Source organism: Sarcophilus harrisii, chromosome 6, assembly GCF_902635505.1.
Source record: "Sarcophilus harrisii chromosome 6, mSarHar1.11, whole genome shotgun sequence".
In the NCBI taxonomy this organism is placed as follows: Eukaryota; Metazoa; Chordata; class Mammalia; order Dasyuromorphia; family Dasyuridae; genus Sarcophilus; species Sarcophilus harrisii.
The window spans coordinates 204968672-204982903 of record NC_045431.1 but is presented as its reverse complement, the minus strand read 5'-3'; the positions used below and the strand labels follow the sequence as shown (position 1 = coordinate 204982903).

The 14232-nt window shown below is 39.1% G+C and overlaps 1 protein-coding gene across 1 annotated transcript in view; it reads right to left on the bottom strand.

Moving 5' to 3' along the window:
* The window catches only part of PARVA (parvin alpha), a 160837-nt gene that overhangs the window by 29649 nt on the left and 116956 nt on the right, over positions 1-14232 (bottom strand). The window contains exons 6-8 of the mRNA XM_031941900.1: positions 10922-11037; positions 1857-1915; positions 97-116 (exon numbers count right to left, since the gene is read on the bottom strand). Of these exons, the coding sequence (XP_031797760.1) occupies positions 97-116; positions 1857-1915; positions 10922-11037 (195 nt within the window). The remainder of the gene's footprint in view (positions 1-96; positions 117-1856; positions 1916-10921; positions 11038-14232) is intronic.

Genomic DNA, 14232 nt, shown 5'->3' with positions numbered 1-14232 from the left:
CCCTCCCAGAGGCATGCAAACTGCCCGACTGTTACAGAATTACCCAGAGCGTTCTTGGCAGCCACAAGCCAGAGATGTCAGTTCTGTGAGACTTACCATGCCTTCCTGATAGAGCCCTGTGGTAAAAAAACAAGAGAGAGAATGACATGTTTCTCATCCCCTTTGGATGGGCTATCTTTGGTCATCGAGGGAACCTTTAAGAGCATCTTCAGATGACTAGCCTAATCCCCCCCCTCCTGGCTCTGACTATGGTTGATTAGAAGCTTTTCTTTTGTTGGAAGAGCTCAGAAAGCCTCTTGTCACTGAGTTTTATGAGGGAAGCTGCAATTATGGGAATTGTGTGTTTGTGCTCGCCTTTCCCCACCAAGGAGCTGCCCAGGATTGGCCCAACAGAATCCGGCTGAGAGGCCCTTTTAGAGGGGCACCACAGCAAGCAGGACTGGGTACAGGGCTCAGCTTCAGAACGGTCCCACTTCTGACACTTACTAGCTCTGAGACCATAGGTAAGTCACTTGATCTTTTTGTAAAAAATGGGGCAAATACTATCTCCCTCTCAGGGCTGCTGTGAAGCTCAAATGAGATAATAATGTAAATTAAAGCCCTCTGCAAACTTCAAAATGCTATATGTATGTGTCAGCTATTATTATTCAAAAGCTATTTCATGATTTAAACAAAGTCATTGAATCCCCAGATTTTAGAGTTGAAATTGACCTCAGTGGTTACTTAGTACCAATCCCTATCTGAAAGGAATCCCCACAACAGCTGGATCCCAATTAGTACAAATGCCGAATCCCTTGAAGTGGTCTCATATATTCAAATCTATACTATTCAAACTTATAATTATGTACAATGGGGTAATTGGTTCCAGCTCAGTGGAAACATGTATTCAGTGTGAATTTGAATAATGCAAACACTTGGGGACAAAGACCTTACTGATACATGGAGGCCATGGGGGAAAGAACCTAAGGAAAGAATATTAGATTCCAGGTTCCCAGGTTCCAAAAATACAGCCCAGATAGAAGCAACTGTCTGCCATAAGAATCATCTAATGATGTCATCTACTCAAATCTCCCCATTTTACAAATGAAGAAACTGAGACTCAGAGAAAAAAAGCAACTTTCCCAAATTTTCATAGGTACTAAGAAAAAAGAGAATTATTTGAACCCAGATCCTCTGACTTCAAATTCAAGGCTCTTTCCCATTGTACCATGATGGAAATTCTAGCTCTAAACTCTATGGTTCCCTTTGTCTTTAATTCTCTGATTTGGAGAAGAAACACCAATTCCTTATGGTCATATAGGGTCTCCAGAGTTTTTCCCCCCCAGTTCACATTGCCTCCTTTCCCTCCCCTTTTCTTACTTAACCCAGGAAAACTTCATGTTAGGGATGATCTAGTTTCTGCTCAGAGGCAAATGAAAATGGTTAGATTTATAAAGAGTTTTTTTTTTTCCCCTCCTCTCCCTTTTTTTTTTAAGTTATGGAATTTGATCAAATAAATCAGCTTCAGAAAATGGAAAAATATGGTTTTTGAAGGTTAAAAATCTTAATTCAATTCCATGTTTATGGCATGAAGATTTCATGCTGGTTTGGATTTTCTGGGTGTATTTTTCCTGTAGTGCCACAAAATGAGCCCATTCCAAATCACTGCTAATTCCCATTCTCCACCCAACTCTATGCCTTTGGTATTGAAAGGCATGTTTTGAATGCATGAAAAAGGCTAAGCTATAATCATTGGCTGAAGTGTAATCCCTCGTGGAACCCCAATAAATGAAAGCTAAATATCAGCAAATGGATGGATTTCGGAGAAACATCTGTGTTCCATTACGGAACTTCTGGCAACAATGGTGTTGACATACTCGGTGTTACCAGTTATTTCCTCTTGGATTTGCCGAGACTGGAGGATTCCTTCCCGTTTCTGAAACAAGGGGGAAAAAGTGATGATTAAAAAAAGGGAAAAAACCCTCAGTTCAGAGCTCATAAGACTGAAAAAGTTAACCAATGACTTTGAAGTACCCTCAGAGAAGAGACAGGGCTTGAAAGGAAATTGGGCTCCAGACTTTCAGTGACAGGGATTGTATGGTTTCCACTCATGGGCAATTAATTAGAAGCTTTCCCTCAACAAGTAGGTAGGGTTTTTTTTGGCTTGTTTTTGTTAATTTTTTTTTTCTGGAGGCAAAATGTTCACCTCCAGTAATGGACAGTAAGATGAAATCGTTGAAGACATGGCCATTCCTTTTCCCTAGCTGGGGAGATACTGGTAAAGAGAAGCAGAGAAGGGCATAGTGTCTTGGGAATCTAGAACCATCCTATAAGCCAGTCTAAATCATTCAAGAAAAGGTGTATTTTTTTGTTTTTGTTTTTCCTAAATTAGGATATCTGGATGCTTTTATTTTTCATTGAGGTCATTTTTGATTGGTAGGCCAATTTGAAAATGATTTCTCATTGATGGTAGGCCAGGTAAGACCTACCTGGGTCTGGCTTACTTCCTGGATTTAAGAAAAGTACTTGGGGTGCACAGACAATCTACACATTTTTATTGAGCACCTAGTACCTGCAAGACTGTCATTAAGGTGATCATAGCATATTATTAATGTTCTAGGCACATCACAGGGGATAAAGAGATGATTCAGAGACATCTCTACCCTCATGGAATTCAGAACATAGCAAGGAGGCAAGACAGAGCCGTGAAATAATAAATGAGTAGCAAGTAGCAGAGTCCAGTGAGGAGGGGAAGCCCATGTGGAGTGATCCTAAGAGGCTGGGTCTTGGAGAATGTGTAGGACTAAGCCCTTAGGGAAAGCAAGTATAGGTGAGACAGGAAAAATTAGAATAACAAAACCTCAGCTTTCTCCAGCTTTTATAAAATGCTTTCTTCACATCTCTCTGCGATGTGGGATGTGTTCTAAAAGCACAAAGTGTGTGTTTGTAGGGTAGTATGATTAATTTGCCTGGGAAGGTTTGTGTGGGAGAGTAGTGAGAGGAATTGATTGGGATTGGACAGAGAACTTTGCTATCCAAACTAAGGAGTTTGGACTTGATTCTGCAGCCAGACAATGGGGAGCCACTGAACATTTTTGAGTGGAGAGGGTGAATAATTTCAATTCATTTCAATTCAACTCAATAAAAACTTATTAAGCAGCTACTCTGTGCCAGGCAGCTAGTTGGCATAGCAGCTAGAATGCTGGGCCTGGAGTAATGGGAAATTCTTCTTCCTGAATTCAAATCCACCTTCACAAACTTTTCAGCTATGTAATCCTGGGCAAGTGACTTAATTCTGTTTGCCTCAGTTTCCTCATCTGTAAAATGAGCTGCAGAAGGAAATGACACGTCATTCCAGTATCTTTGCCAAGAAAATCCCAAATGGGGTCATGAAGAGTAGGACATGACTAAAAAAAAAAACAACTAAATAACAAATGTAACCTACTGTGTTAAGTGCTTGGGATACAAAAACAGGCAGAAAACAATTCCAGCCCTCATTGAATTTATAATCTAATGGATTATAATATAATAATAATATAATGGATTAGAATAATGGATCTAATCCATTATATCCATCCACCAAATGAAAGCGGGGCTTTGGCAATATTACTGGTGTATACAGGAGCAATGGAAGGGGAGTAGGGAACAGAGGAAGGGTATAGGAGTGTAGCTTTGGGGTTGTAGGATCATTATATTGGAAGCCAACATGAGGCTTACATGGTTGGGAGACCCAAGGTCTAGTCCATCCAATCAATACAGCTAATTCTAGTGAAGATAAGGTCTGATCGAAGACAATCAGCAGGAAAGAGGAAGGAAAGGAATGTCAAGTTCCTTAGAGCTGGTGGTTTGAATCATTCTCCTTTCATCTGTTCTTTCCCCCTCTTTCTCCTTGGCATATTTCCCTCAGAATTATAGACTCTCAGAGTTGGTACCATCTCAGGATACATGGTGGACCACCTTGCATACTCCATAGCACCTTCAACGAGTGGTCGTCCAGCCTTCATTTCTTGATGTTACGAATGAGGCTTCCTTATTTTGGGCATTATTCTTCCATTAATGAAGCCTATGTTTGTATTAGTTTTTTGGCTCTCTGTCATACAGTTGATTCACTTTGAACTTTTTGTGGTTGTTATTGGGTAGTTTCAGTTTCTTGGCAAAGTGAACTGTATAGTCCATTAAATTTTTTTTTTTCTCCCACATCAGTTATAGTCTCCCTTATCCTATATGTATGCAATTGTCTTTCGGAATCCAGTCTAGGACATAACAGCTTTCTCTAACCAATTTTATTTCCTCCAGTTCAGTCCATTGTTCTAACTGGTCAGGATTTTTTTTTTTTGATCCAGAAACATGTTGGCTAGCATTCTTCTTAGCTTCATGTCACCCACAAATTTAATAGGGATACTTGGTCTAGGTTTACATGTGAGTCACTGATAAAAAAAAAAGTACAATGGGGCCAAGAAAAAAGCTGGTGGCTCTCCTCTTGGGAGTTCTGTACATGGAATAAACTTTCTGGCTCTGCTATTTTCAACAAATGTTTTATAGTAAATCTCTTATTAAGATACAGTGCATACCCAACCCAAGAGAGGGCATCCTGTTGCTTCCTAGGAGATAGGGAAATGGGATGTGGGAAAAGGGCATTAGCTGTGGTGTAGAAGGAAGTAACCCTGCTGCCCCCAAAATGAACCAAATGTAATGTCAGTGAAATAACTAATATGATGCCAACAAGGGGACTCCAAAGATAGGGGATGATTTTGAGGATGTGTTGTTGGGGACCTCATGCAGCACTTAAGCACTTAGGGAAAGGGTGGAACCTATCCCTTATAAAAGCCCTAATCAGCTTATACTTTATAAGGGAAGCAGCATGGTACTGTGGCCTTTCAAATCCAAAAACATGAGTTCAAATTCCACCTTGAAGCTTATGTTTAAGTGATTAAGTTATTTTCTCTAGGCTCATTGGTAAAATGAGAGAGGGCTGGACTATGTGACCCCAAAGGTCCCCTCTGATTCTCAATATATGATTCAAATGTAAAATGACAAGATACTTAATTAGCTCAGATCAATTAGAATACAGAATCAAAGTAGGGAAAAAAAATTTCCCTTGTAACCCAGACCACATGGGGTATCCATTGCCTACTTTCTTTTCCCCTCCTATTGAATGTACATATAACCTCAGTGTTTAATTAGGTCTGATCACTGATGGTTTTATACAAAGCAATAAGAACATCTGGGTGAAAATGACTCCTAAGTAGCCAGCTGATTAGTCAGAACACATTAGCACGTATTTGTGCCTGGAATATTTCCTTTTGTATTTCAATAAATGAATTCCTGCCGACACCTCTGCCTTCAGCTTTTGTGCATGTTTAACTCGATAATGAAAAAAAAAACCATTAAAACCTGAATTGCATTGATGCCATTTATGTACTGTGCCCTACTTTCTCCATCTCTTTAACAAAATTGTATTCAGGAGATATTAAAAAAAAAAAAACCCAAACCAGCTGATGTCTTCTTTTGAACTCAGAATAAGGTATGAAAAAAGGATTTGGAATGGCCACATCTTCAAAAAAGCAATCTATTCTCTTCCCCTGATGCTTATGGCTGGTTTAGAGAAATAATGTAGACTAAAAGACATGCTAGTAATTGCTAAGATGATATGACAGTTCCTCCAGAGACAGAGCTTACAAGGATTTGGATATGGTAGGTAAATTCTCACATAAAATGTAAGATTCAGAGGTCATCTTGTCAATCCCCAGTTTGAAGCATGAGTTTCCTTCTACAATATCTCTGACAATTGTACCTCCAGTGATGGGGGACTCACTTCTCATGAGTTAGCCCACCCCATTTTAGGACCACAATGATTGCTAAAGACTTCTTATACTGAGGACCTTTCTCTGACTTCCATTTAAGGTTCTCATTCTGACCTTTGAAGTTAAGCAGAGAAAACTTGATTCTTCTTAGAGAATAGCATTTTGAAATCAGGCAGTTGTTATGTCTTATTCTAAGTCTTGTCTTTTATAGTCCATAGCTCCCTGAATATCCTATTCTATAGTTATCTATATGGAGGTCATAGTTCTCTACCAGACTACAGGCTCTATGAGGACAAGCATACCATATTTCCTAAACTTTTTATCTTCAATAATATAAAATGCAAGACTCTGAACATTACAGATGTTGAACAAAAATTAGTTTAATCAAATGTTCTTCCTTTTGCCCTGCTCACACCCCAGTCTGTCCCTCATAAAAATGTGGCACCCAGAACTGAACAAGTTCTTGCGATATCTCACTAGAGGAAAGGACAATTTGTTCGAGGCAGCCAGATGGTGTCGGTGTCAAAGGACTAGACTTGGGGTCGAGATGACCTTGATTCAAATCTCTCCTCAGATATGAGTTTTTTGGACAAGTTACCTACCATCTCCAGGGTTCAAATTCAGGTCTCCTTACTGCTAAGTTCAGAGCCCTTTCTACCATACCATGCTGCTTTCTGATAATCTGCTATGTCACCCTTGGTAAATAATCTTATATTTCATAGCTTCTGTTTTTTCATCACAGAGCTAGTATGAGGATTAAATAAGGGAATGGGTCAGCAGATCCTAGATCTAGAGCTGGAAGGAGTTTCAGGGGGCTAGTTTATATCCATGGTTCTCAAAGTATGGTCTAGAGAATCCTGGGGATCTCTGAAACCTTTTAGAGGTTCTACAAATTCAAAAATAGTTTTTATTTCCAATATGGTAAATATCTATAAATATAACCCAGATAAACAAAAACACTTTGGAGAGATCCTCAATAATTTTTAATAGGATAAAGATACTGAAAACAAAAGTTTGAGAACCACTGGTTGATATAGTTTAACTGCTCATTTTACAGATGAGGAAACTGAGGCTCATGGAGGCTGAGTTGTCCAAGGTCACACAGATTTTAAGCATCAGAGGTAGAATTTGAATTCAGCTCCTTCCTCTGTATGATACTGCTATGTATGAGAAACAACATTAAGTACCTACTTTGTGCCTGGCATTGTGTTAAGTGCTTTATAAATGTCTCATTTGATTCTCACAACAACCCTGGGAAGTAAGTGTTATTATTATCCTCATTATAGATGAGGATACTGAGGCAAAATGACTTGTCCTAAGTTAGATAGATAGTATCTGAGACCATGGTTGTATTCAGGTTTTTCTGATTCCAGACTATTCCACTCTATTCACTTTGCCATCATCTATGTGCCTTGAACAGAATGGGAAAGTACCTTGTAAATCCTAAAGCTCTACAGAAATATGAGCTTTTATTAATAAAAAAGAAGCATAAGATCATTATAAATATATGTTAGATTATTATTTGACATGATGTATGTAAGCTGCTATTGTCATCATTTAAAAGAATCCAAGATATAGGAACCAAATCTGAAAGATTTCTCCAAATTATATTATTGTAAAATGCTCATGAAGTAAGAAGGGTGAGTAAAAGAATGGATTGGAGTGGGATGAGGAAAGGAAGCTTTTAACTAAAAGAGAAAGAGCAAAAGAGAAAGCTCTGTTTTGGAGCTCCTTTACTCAGATAATGCATATAAAGGCTTTGTAAGCCTTTAAGCGCCATATAAATGTCAGCTGTCATTATTAGTACGGGTACCCTGTACTAGCTCTGGGCAAATGGACTGTGAAGTTGTGTACGGCACAGCAGGGGCATTCTGGGAGACCAGCTGCTGGGGAAGAAGCCAAAGCTCAGAGTTTGGAAATAAATGAATCATGCAGACTAAGGAGGCCACGGCTGCCCATTTCTTATGGCCTCTTATGGTCCTGGACTTTATTAGTGTGGGGCCCTATGCTTCTTCTTCCTCACCCCAGCTTAAGGCTCCCACCATGCATTCTCCCTCTCCCATCACAGCTACTTCCCTGACATCACTCAATGACCCAGCTCAGTTAGCACAATGTCTGGCCCTCACGAAGCAGGGACATAATAACTGATTATTGATTGTGGGCAACCAAAGAATCTCCCCTTTTCATTTGACTTAGGCCACTAAGTAGTTCTTGTCTCCCCAGCCTGTCTATCTCATGCCTAATGGTTAACCATGTCAGAAATAATCCACGCTCTGTACTCCTTTACCTACCATCTCACTACTACCAAACCCATGGTACCAGTTTTCAGCATCTCCTTTCCCTGCTCTTAGGCTACAAAACACAGCAAAACAGGATTCTTGCAGCCTTGCTTGATAGAAACTCATGTTCTCTCCCTTCAGCTGTATCCTCTGTGCTAATGGCAGTTTCTATCTTCATCCCTCATTGACTCCAGCTACTTTCACAAATTGCCTCTTCTAGGACTTTCCTTCCCCAGAATGCCTCTTGTCTCTCTCTCTTGCATTCTCAGAGATGATTTCAGCTCTAACTTTACTGAGACCCTCTAGCATAGAATTTTTAAACTTTCTGAATCCGTTTTACAGTCTGATAAAATCTGTGAACCTATTTGCAGAATAAAATTTTAATTTATAATTTTAGGAAATGCTAAATCTCAGTTAGAGGCTAGTGAAAATGAAAATGTAATTTTTTTTATTTTCCCCATCCAAGTTCATGAACTCGCTGAAATCTATCTATATAGACCCCAGGTTAAGAATTCTTGTTCTAGGAGGAGCTATACATACACACATACTTGTCTAAATATTAAAACTAATATTCTGCAGTACTTTTAAGTTTTACAAAACTGTTTCTTTAAACAATCCTCTGAGATAGATGGTATGAGTTCTATGATTTCCATTTTAGAAATGAGAAAATTTAGGCTCACACAGATTAAGTGATTTGTCCAAAATGTAAACTGAGGGCTTTTGACTGCCTTTCCATCTCTAGGCTGCTGTGTTAAGTTTTGGTTAACCTTTAAAAGAAATATTGCCAAGCTGGAATGTGTCCAGAGAAGGGACCATGAGCAGAGTCAGAAAATATTCTATTCAATATATATTTTAAAGCACCTACTGTGAGCAAATCCCTCTGCTCAATATTAAGAGAGAAAAAGTTCAAATAAGAAGACCCTTTATTGAGCATCCAAGCTGATAAGGGAACATAAAACATAGCCAGGTAACTGAGAGAACATTAGATGTAATAGTTGTACATTGTACATTCTCTGTTTTTTCCTCCACTTCCCTAGTCTCAGAGATGGAGCTTTTTTCATTCTCCATCTGTGGGTCCAGACCTCATTCCTTCTCATTTTCACAGAGACGACCCTCAAAATTACTGCCCTCCTTTTTTAGGATCTTTGGTCATTCCCTCTTCTTTATTTTATTGTTCCCTTTCTTCAGACACAAATATCCTCACTTTTAACCAAAACAATTCCCAGATTGTTTATTTAGTCCCCCAAAGCTACTTGAGCTACCTGTCAATGTTTCTCCAATCTTTGTCCAAAAGTATCCCTATCCATGGCTGCTGCTTCCTCACTGTTCATTGTTTCCTTTCACCCAGTAATCTGGTTTATGAAGCCTGCTCACCTGTCTGTCCTTCACCAAGCTATTGAAATTTTCTTTGCAGAGGGCACTGACTCCATATTCATATTCAAAAGCCCACTCTCTTATTTTCCGCCTGTTCTTCATTCTTTTTGATTTCTCTTACAGCCATTGCTTCTTGAAATTCTCCTTTTCTCTCAGCACTTCCCTGGATCACAGATTCTGAGGACTAGAAGGGGGCTTAGCAGCCATTCAGCTTAACCCTCTGAGGAATTTCCATCACTAAGCAGCCTACCGGTGGTAGTCTAGCATCTACTTTAAGGCTTTCCCTAAAGGGGAACTGGCTGTATCTTGAGGGAATCGACTCTACTTTTGGACAGCTCTAGCAGTTAGACTGTTTTTCTTGTCATCAAGATAGGAATTTATCACTTTGTCGTTTTCATCCAGTGCTTCTGGTTTTGTCCTCTGGGGTCAAATAGAAAAGCTCCAATTCTCTACTACCTCTCTAACCAATCCTTCTTTGCTTCTTTACTTGATTCCTTTCTGTGTTCATCCTGTAATCTAAGGCTTAATCCAGATTTCTCCCCTCTTTACCTTTTTTTATTGTTTAGTCATTTCAGTCATATCTAGCTTTTCATGACTCCATTTGTGGGTTTCTTGGCAGAAATACCAGAGTAGTTTACCATTTCCTTCTCTAGCTCATTTGACAGATGAGGAAACTGAGGCAGAGTTAAGTCATTTGTTCAGAGTCACATACCTAATATGTATCTGAAGCTGGATTTGAACTCATGAAAATGAGCCTTCCTAATTCCAAGCATAGAACTCTACTATGCCACTTAGCTAGCCACTTTTATCTCTAGCCCACTCTTTTGGAAAAGTTGATTTCAACCTCTGGGCCAAAAATGCTTATCTCTACAGCTCCAGCTTTGACTTCTTTTTTATAATCTAATCTTTCCATGCTCTTGTCCTAATCTCCATCAGCTCCAGGCACAAAACAGTGCAAATTATAATATCAATAATGATAATGATGGTGAAGAAGGGGATGAAGAAGAAGAAGATGATAATGATGATCATGAAAACGATTTTTTGTTGCCTCCAGGAAATTTCTATTTGCGTACGTTGTCATTGTCTCATAATTAAACATTAAAGCATTTAGGAAAATGAAAATTCCATCTATTAAGCTAGGAATGGGCTACTTCTAACTCTAGCTGTGCTGCTCTGAGTAGCATTAGCTACAAACTTGAATCCATGCTCAATACTCAACAATACTCATCACACACACACACACACACACACACACACACTCTGTCTTCCATGTGGTCATCAGAAAACTTTACACATTTACATGTTACACTTGTGCATGTACAGTTACCCCTACAAATTTATCCACCCACACAGACACATCCATCATTATATTTATATCATTTACACACAAACACAGCATACAGGCAAATTTGAAATTTCTTTCTATGGCTCCCCTCTGTCACTTAGGGTCTATAGAATGTAGAGATAGCATTCCCCCCTTCTTACCTGAACCACCACAACTTGGATGGAAACATGGTCCGGGAGTCGGATTGGGGCTCGAAAATACTGGGACAAAGCCACCAAAAGATGCAGGATTGCCACAAGACTCTTGGCATGGACGGCTGAAATGAGAGATGTATTAAATAAATTATCAGGGAATTTCTACTTTTGGAATACTAGACTCCCTTGAAGTTGGAAGAAGCCTTAGAGGTTACCAGTCCAACCAGTTCCTGAAAAAGTATCCTGTCTCCAGGCTCCCTGAGAAGGGGCCATATGGCTTCTACTTCAAGTCCTCCCTACTCATCTTTTCAGGTGAGTCCTGATTTTTCACACGTGACATCTCTTTAATTAAAGCACATTTGAAACATAGTTCATTTTAGGAAACCTTAGCACAAGATACTGTACTTGGGCCTGATAATACAAAGCTAAAATTACTAGTTCCTGCTATTAAAGAGCTTTACAATTAATGCATATAATGTACGTGAATGAGACAAAATCAGTTTGTTAGTCAGTTAATAATCATCTATGAAGTGATTATTATGTGCTCAGTATCATACTGAATACAAAGAGAGGCAAAGATAGTCCCTGCCCTCATGGAGCTTACAATCTAATGGGGGAGACAATAAGCAAACACATATCTACAAACAGGCTATGTGTGGGATCAGAAATTCTTAATAGAAGAAAATTAAGAGGAGTTGGGAAAGGCTTCTTGTAGAGTATGTGGTGTTCTGAAGAGTCAGAGCAAATAAGGCAAAAATTAGATCAAGAATGAATCTGGAACTCACTAGTTAGGTCCCTGCTTGAAAGTCTCAGACACAGAAAGTATCCTCTGACATATTCTCCTTATGAACATAACATTAGGATGTCACGTCACCTTCCCAGACTCGCCCCCAGAGCTCCTATCCCTTAGGCTCTGGCTTCCTTCACAACTGGACGAGGCTCATCTCTCCTACAGGACTTTGGGAGACAGGTGATCTTAATAATATGTAGATTTTAAAAAATCAAAATGCATTTTTTGCTTAAAAAAACTATTTTCTCTTTCTCCCACCCCAGTGTTAATGGAAAAAAAAATCAAACACCTGTAACAAATCAGCATAGGTCAACTTCTGCATTGGCCATATCCAAAAAATATGTCTCATTCTGCACCTTAAGAATGTCATCTCTGTCAAAAGATAGTACCTATCATTATCTACTCCCTGGGATTGTAGTTGTTCACTTCAGTGATCAGAGTTCATGTCTTTCAAAGTTGTTTGCCTTTACAATGCTTTGTGATTATAAAAATTATTTTTCTTGTTCTGTTCATTTTACTCTGCATCAGGTCAGTTTTATTCAATTGTTTTCAGTCATGTCCAATTCTTCATGACCCCATTTGGGCTTTTTTTTCTCAAAAATTAATTTTCCAGTTGGAGTGATTTGTCATTTTCTTCTTCAATTCATTTTTACAGATGAAGAAATTGAGGTAAACAGGATGAAGTGATTTACCCAGGATCACACAGCTAGTAACCACCAGATTTGAACTCATAAAGATGAATTTTCCTGAGTCCAGGTCTAACACTATCTACTCTGCTACCTCGTTGCCCTTTGTGTATCAGTTTATACAGTGGCAAAGAATGGGAAACTGAGTTACATTACAGTCAGAAGGCTTGAGTTTGAGTCCCAACTCTGCCACATATGTGAGTGACCTTGAACAAGCCATTTCACCTATGTTGCCTTCAGTTTCTTCATCTGTGAAATGGGGCTAAAGTTGGATGATTTCCAACTCTAAATTCTATGATCTCCTTTCTTATCGAAGTTATTTTATATTTACTTATTTGTTTACATAATCCCTCTCCCCCACCACTGGAATATAAGCTCTTCAAGGATTGTTGTTCTGTTTTTGTATCTCTGCTACCTGCCATAATTCCTTGAACACTTTTTGGGGCAGGGTAGAAAGAGGGTCTAAACTTGGAATTTCATCAAGATGGAAACTCCCTCAACAAATGCAGGTTAGCAACTTAGCAACTGAAATTCTTAGAGAGACGATTAGGCTACAACGAGGTTAAGTGATTTGTCCAGGGTTGAAAAGCCAGTGTTGGAAGAACCTGATTTTCTTGATTCTTAGGCTGCCTGCAACATTAATAATGTTCTTTGAATCCAACCTAGTGGAATCCTAAGAACTCCTAGCACTTTGCATTCCTTTTATGTGCACTTAATATTAATCAATTTGTATTTATTTTAGTATTCCTGTTATCTCTCTCACAGGATGGTAAAGGTTCGGGGGCTTTTTTTGTTGTAAGGATTGTCTTTATCTTTGTTAAGCATTGGTTGGTTGATAGAGAATAGATCTCAGAGTCAAAACTCAAGTCCAACCTCTGACTCATAGTGTCTGTGTGTGACCTTAAACAAATACTAGTTGCCTTGGACCAGAGGTGTCAAACTGCCCACAATACTCCTGAGTGCTGGGCTCAGTTAAATTAAAATATAATTAGGAAATATTTGACAAGATAACACAGAAACACAGAAAACATTAATGTGATTTTCCAAGTCAACATGGGATAGTTAGGTAAGGCAGTGGAAATAGAGGACAGTCCTGGAGTCTGGAGGATCTGAGTTCAAATCTGATCTCAGATAATTACAAGCTGGGTGACACTGGGCAAGTTACTTTACCCTGTTTGCCTCAGTTTCCTCATCTGTAAAATGAGCTGGAGAAGGAAATAGCTAACCACTCTAGGATCTTTGCTGAGAAAAACCCAAATGGGGTCATACAGAGAGTCACACACAACTGAAATGACTCAACAATAACAACTTCAACATCCAGCTCATAGGGAGTCTTATATACCATTTAATGGTATAACAAACCAGATACAAAGTACCTCTGAATGGGAAAGCACTAGTAGCTGGAGCCATTAGGGAAGACCCCGTCCAGAAAGGCACTTTAGCTGAGTATTGAAAGAAACCATAGATTGAAAGAGGTGAAGATGAGGAGGAAGAAGTGCATTCTAGGCAGGGGAAACATCTTGAAAAATGCCCAGAGAAGAATGATTAGAGTTACACGTGAGGCACAGCAAAAAGCATGATTTAGCCAGACCTTAGATTGCATAAAGAAGGCTGTGTATAAAGGCTGAAAAGGTAGGTTAGGGCCAAGTCATAATGAGTTTTAAATACCAGAGTGCTATATATTTGCTCCCAGAGGTAATAGGAAGCAATGGGAATTTATTGAGTGTGTTTGGGTGGGGGGAGTGGGTTGGGAATGGAGATGACATAGTCAGACTTATGTTTTAGGAAATCACTTTGGCAGCTGTGTGGGAGATGGATTGGAGAGATGAGGTACATAGGTT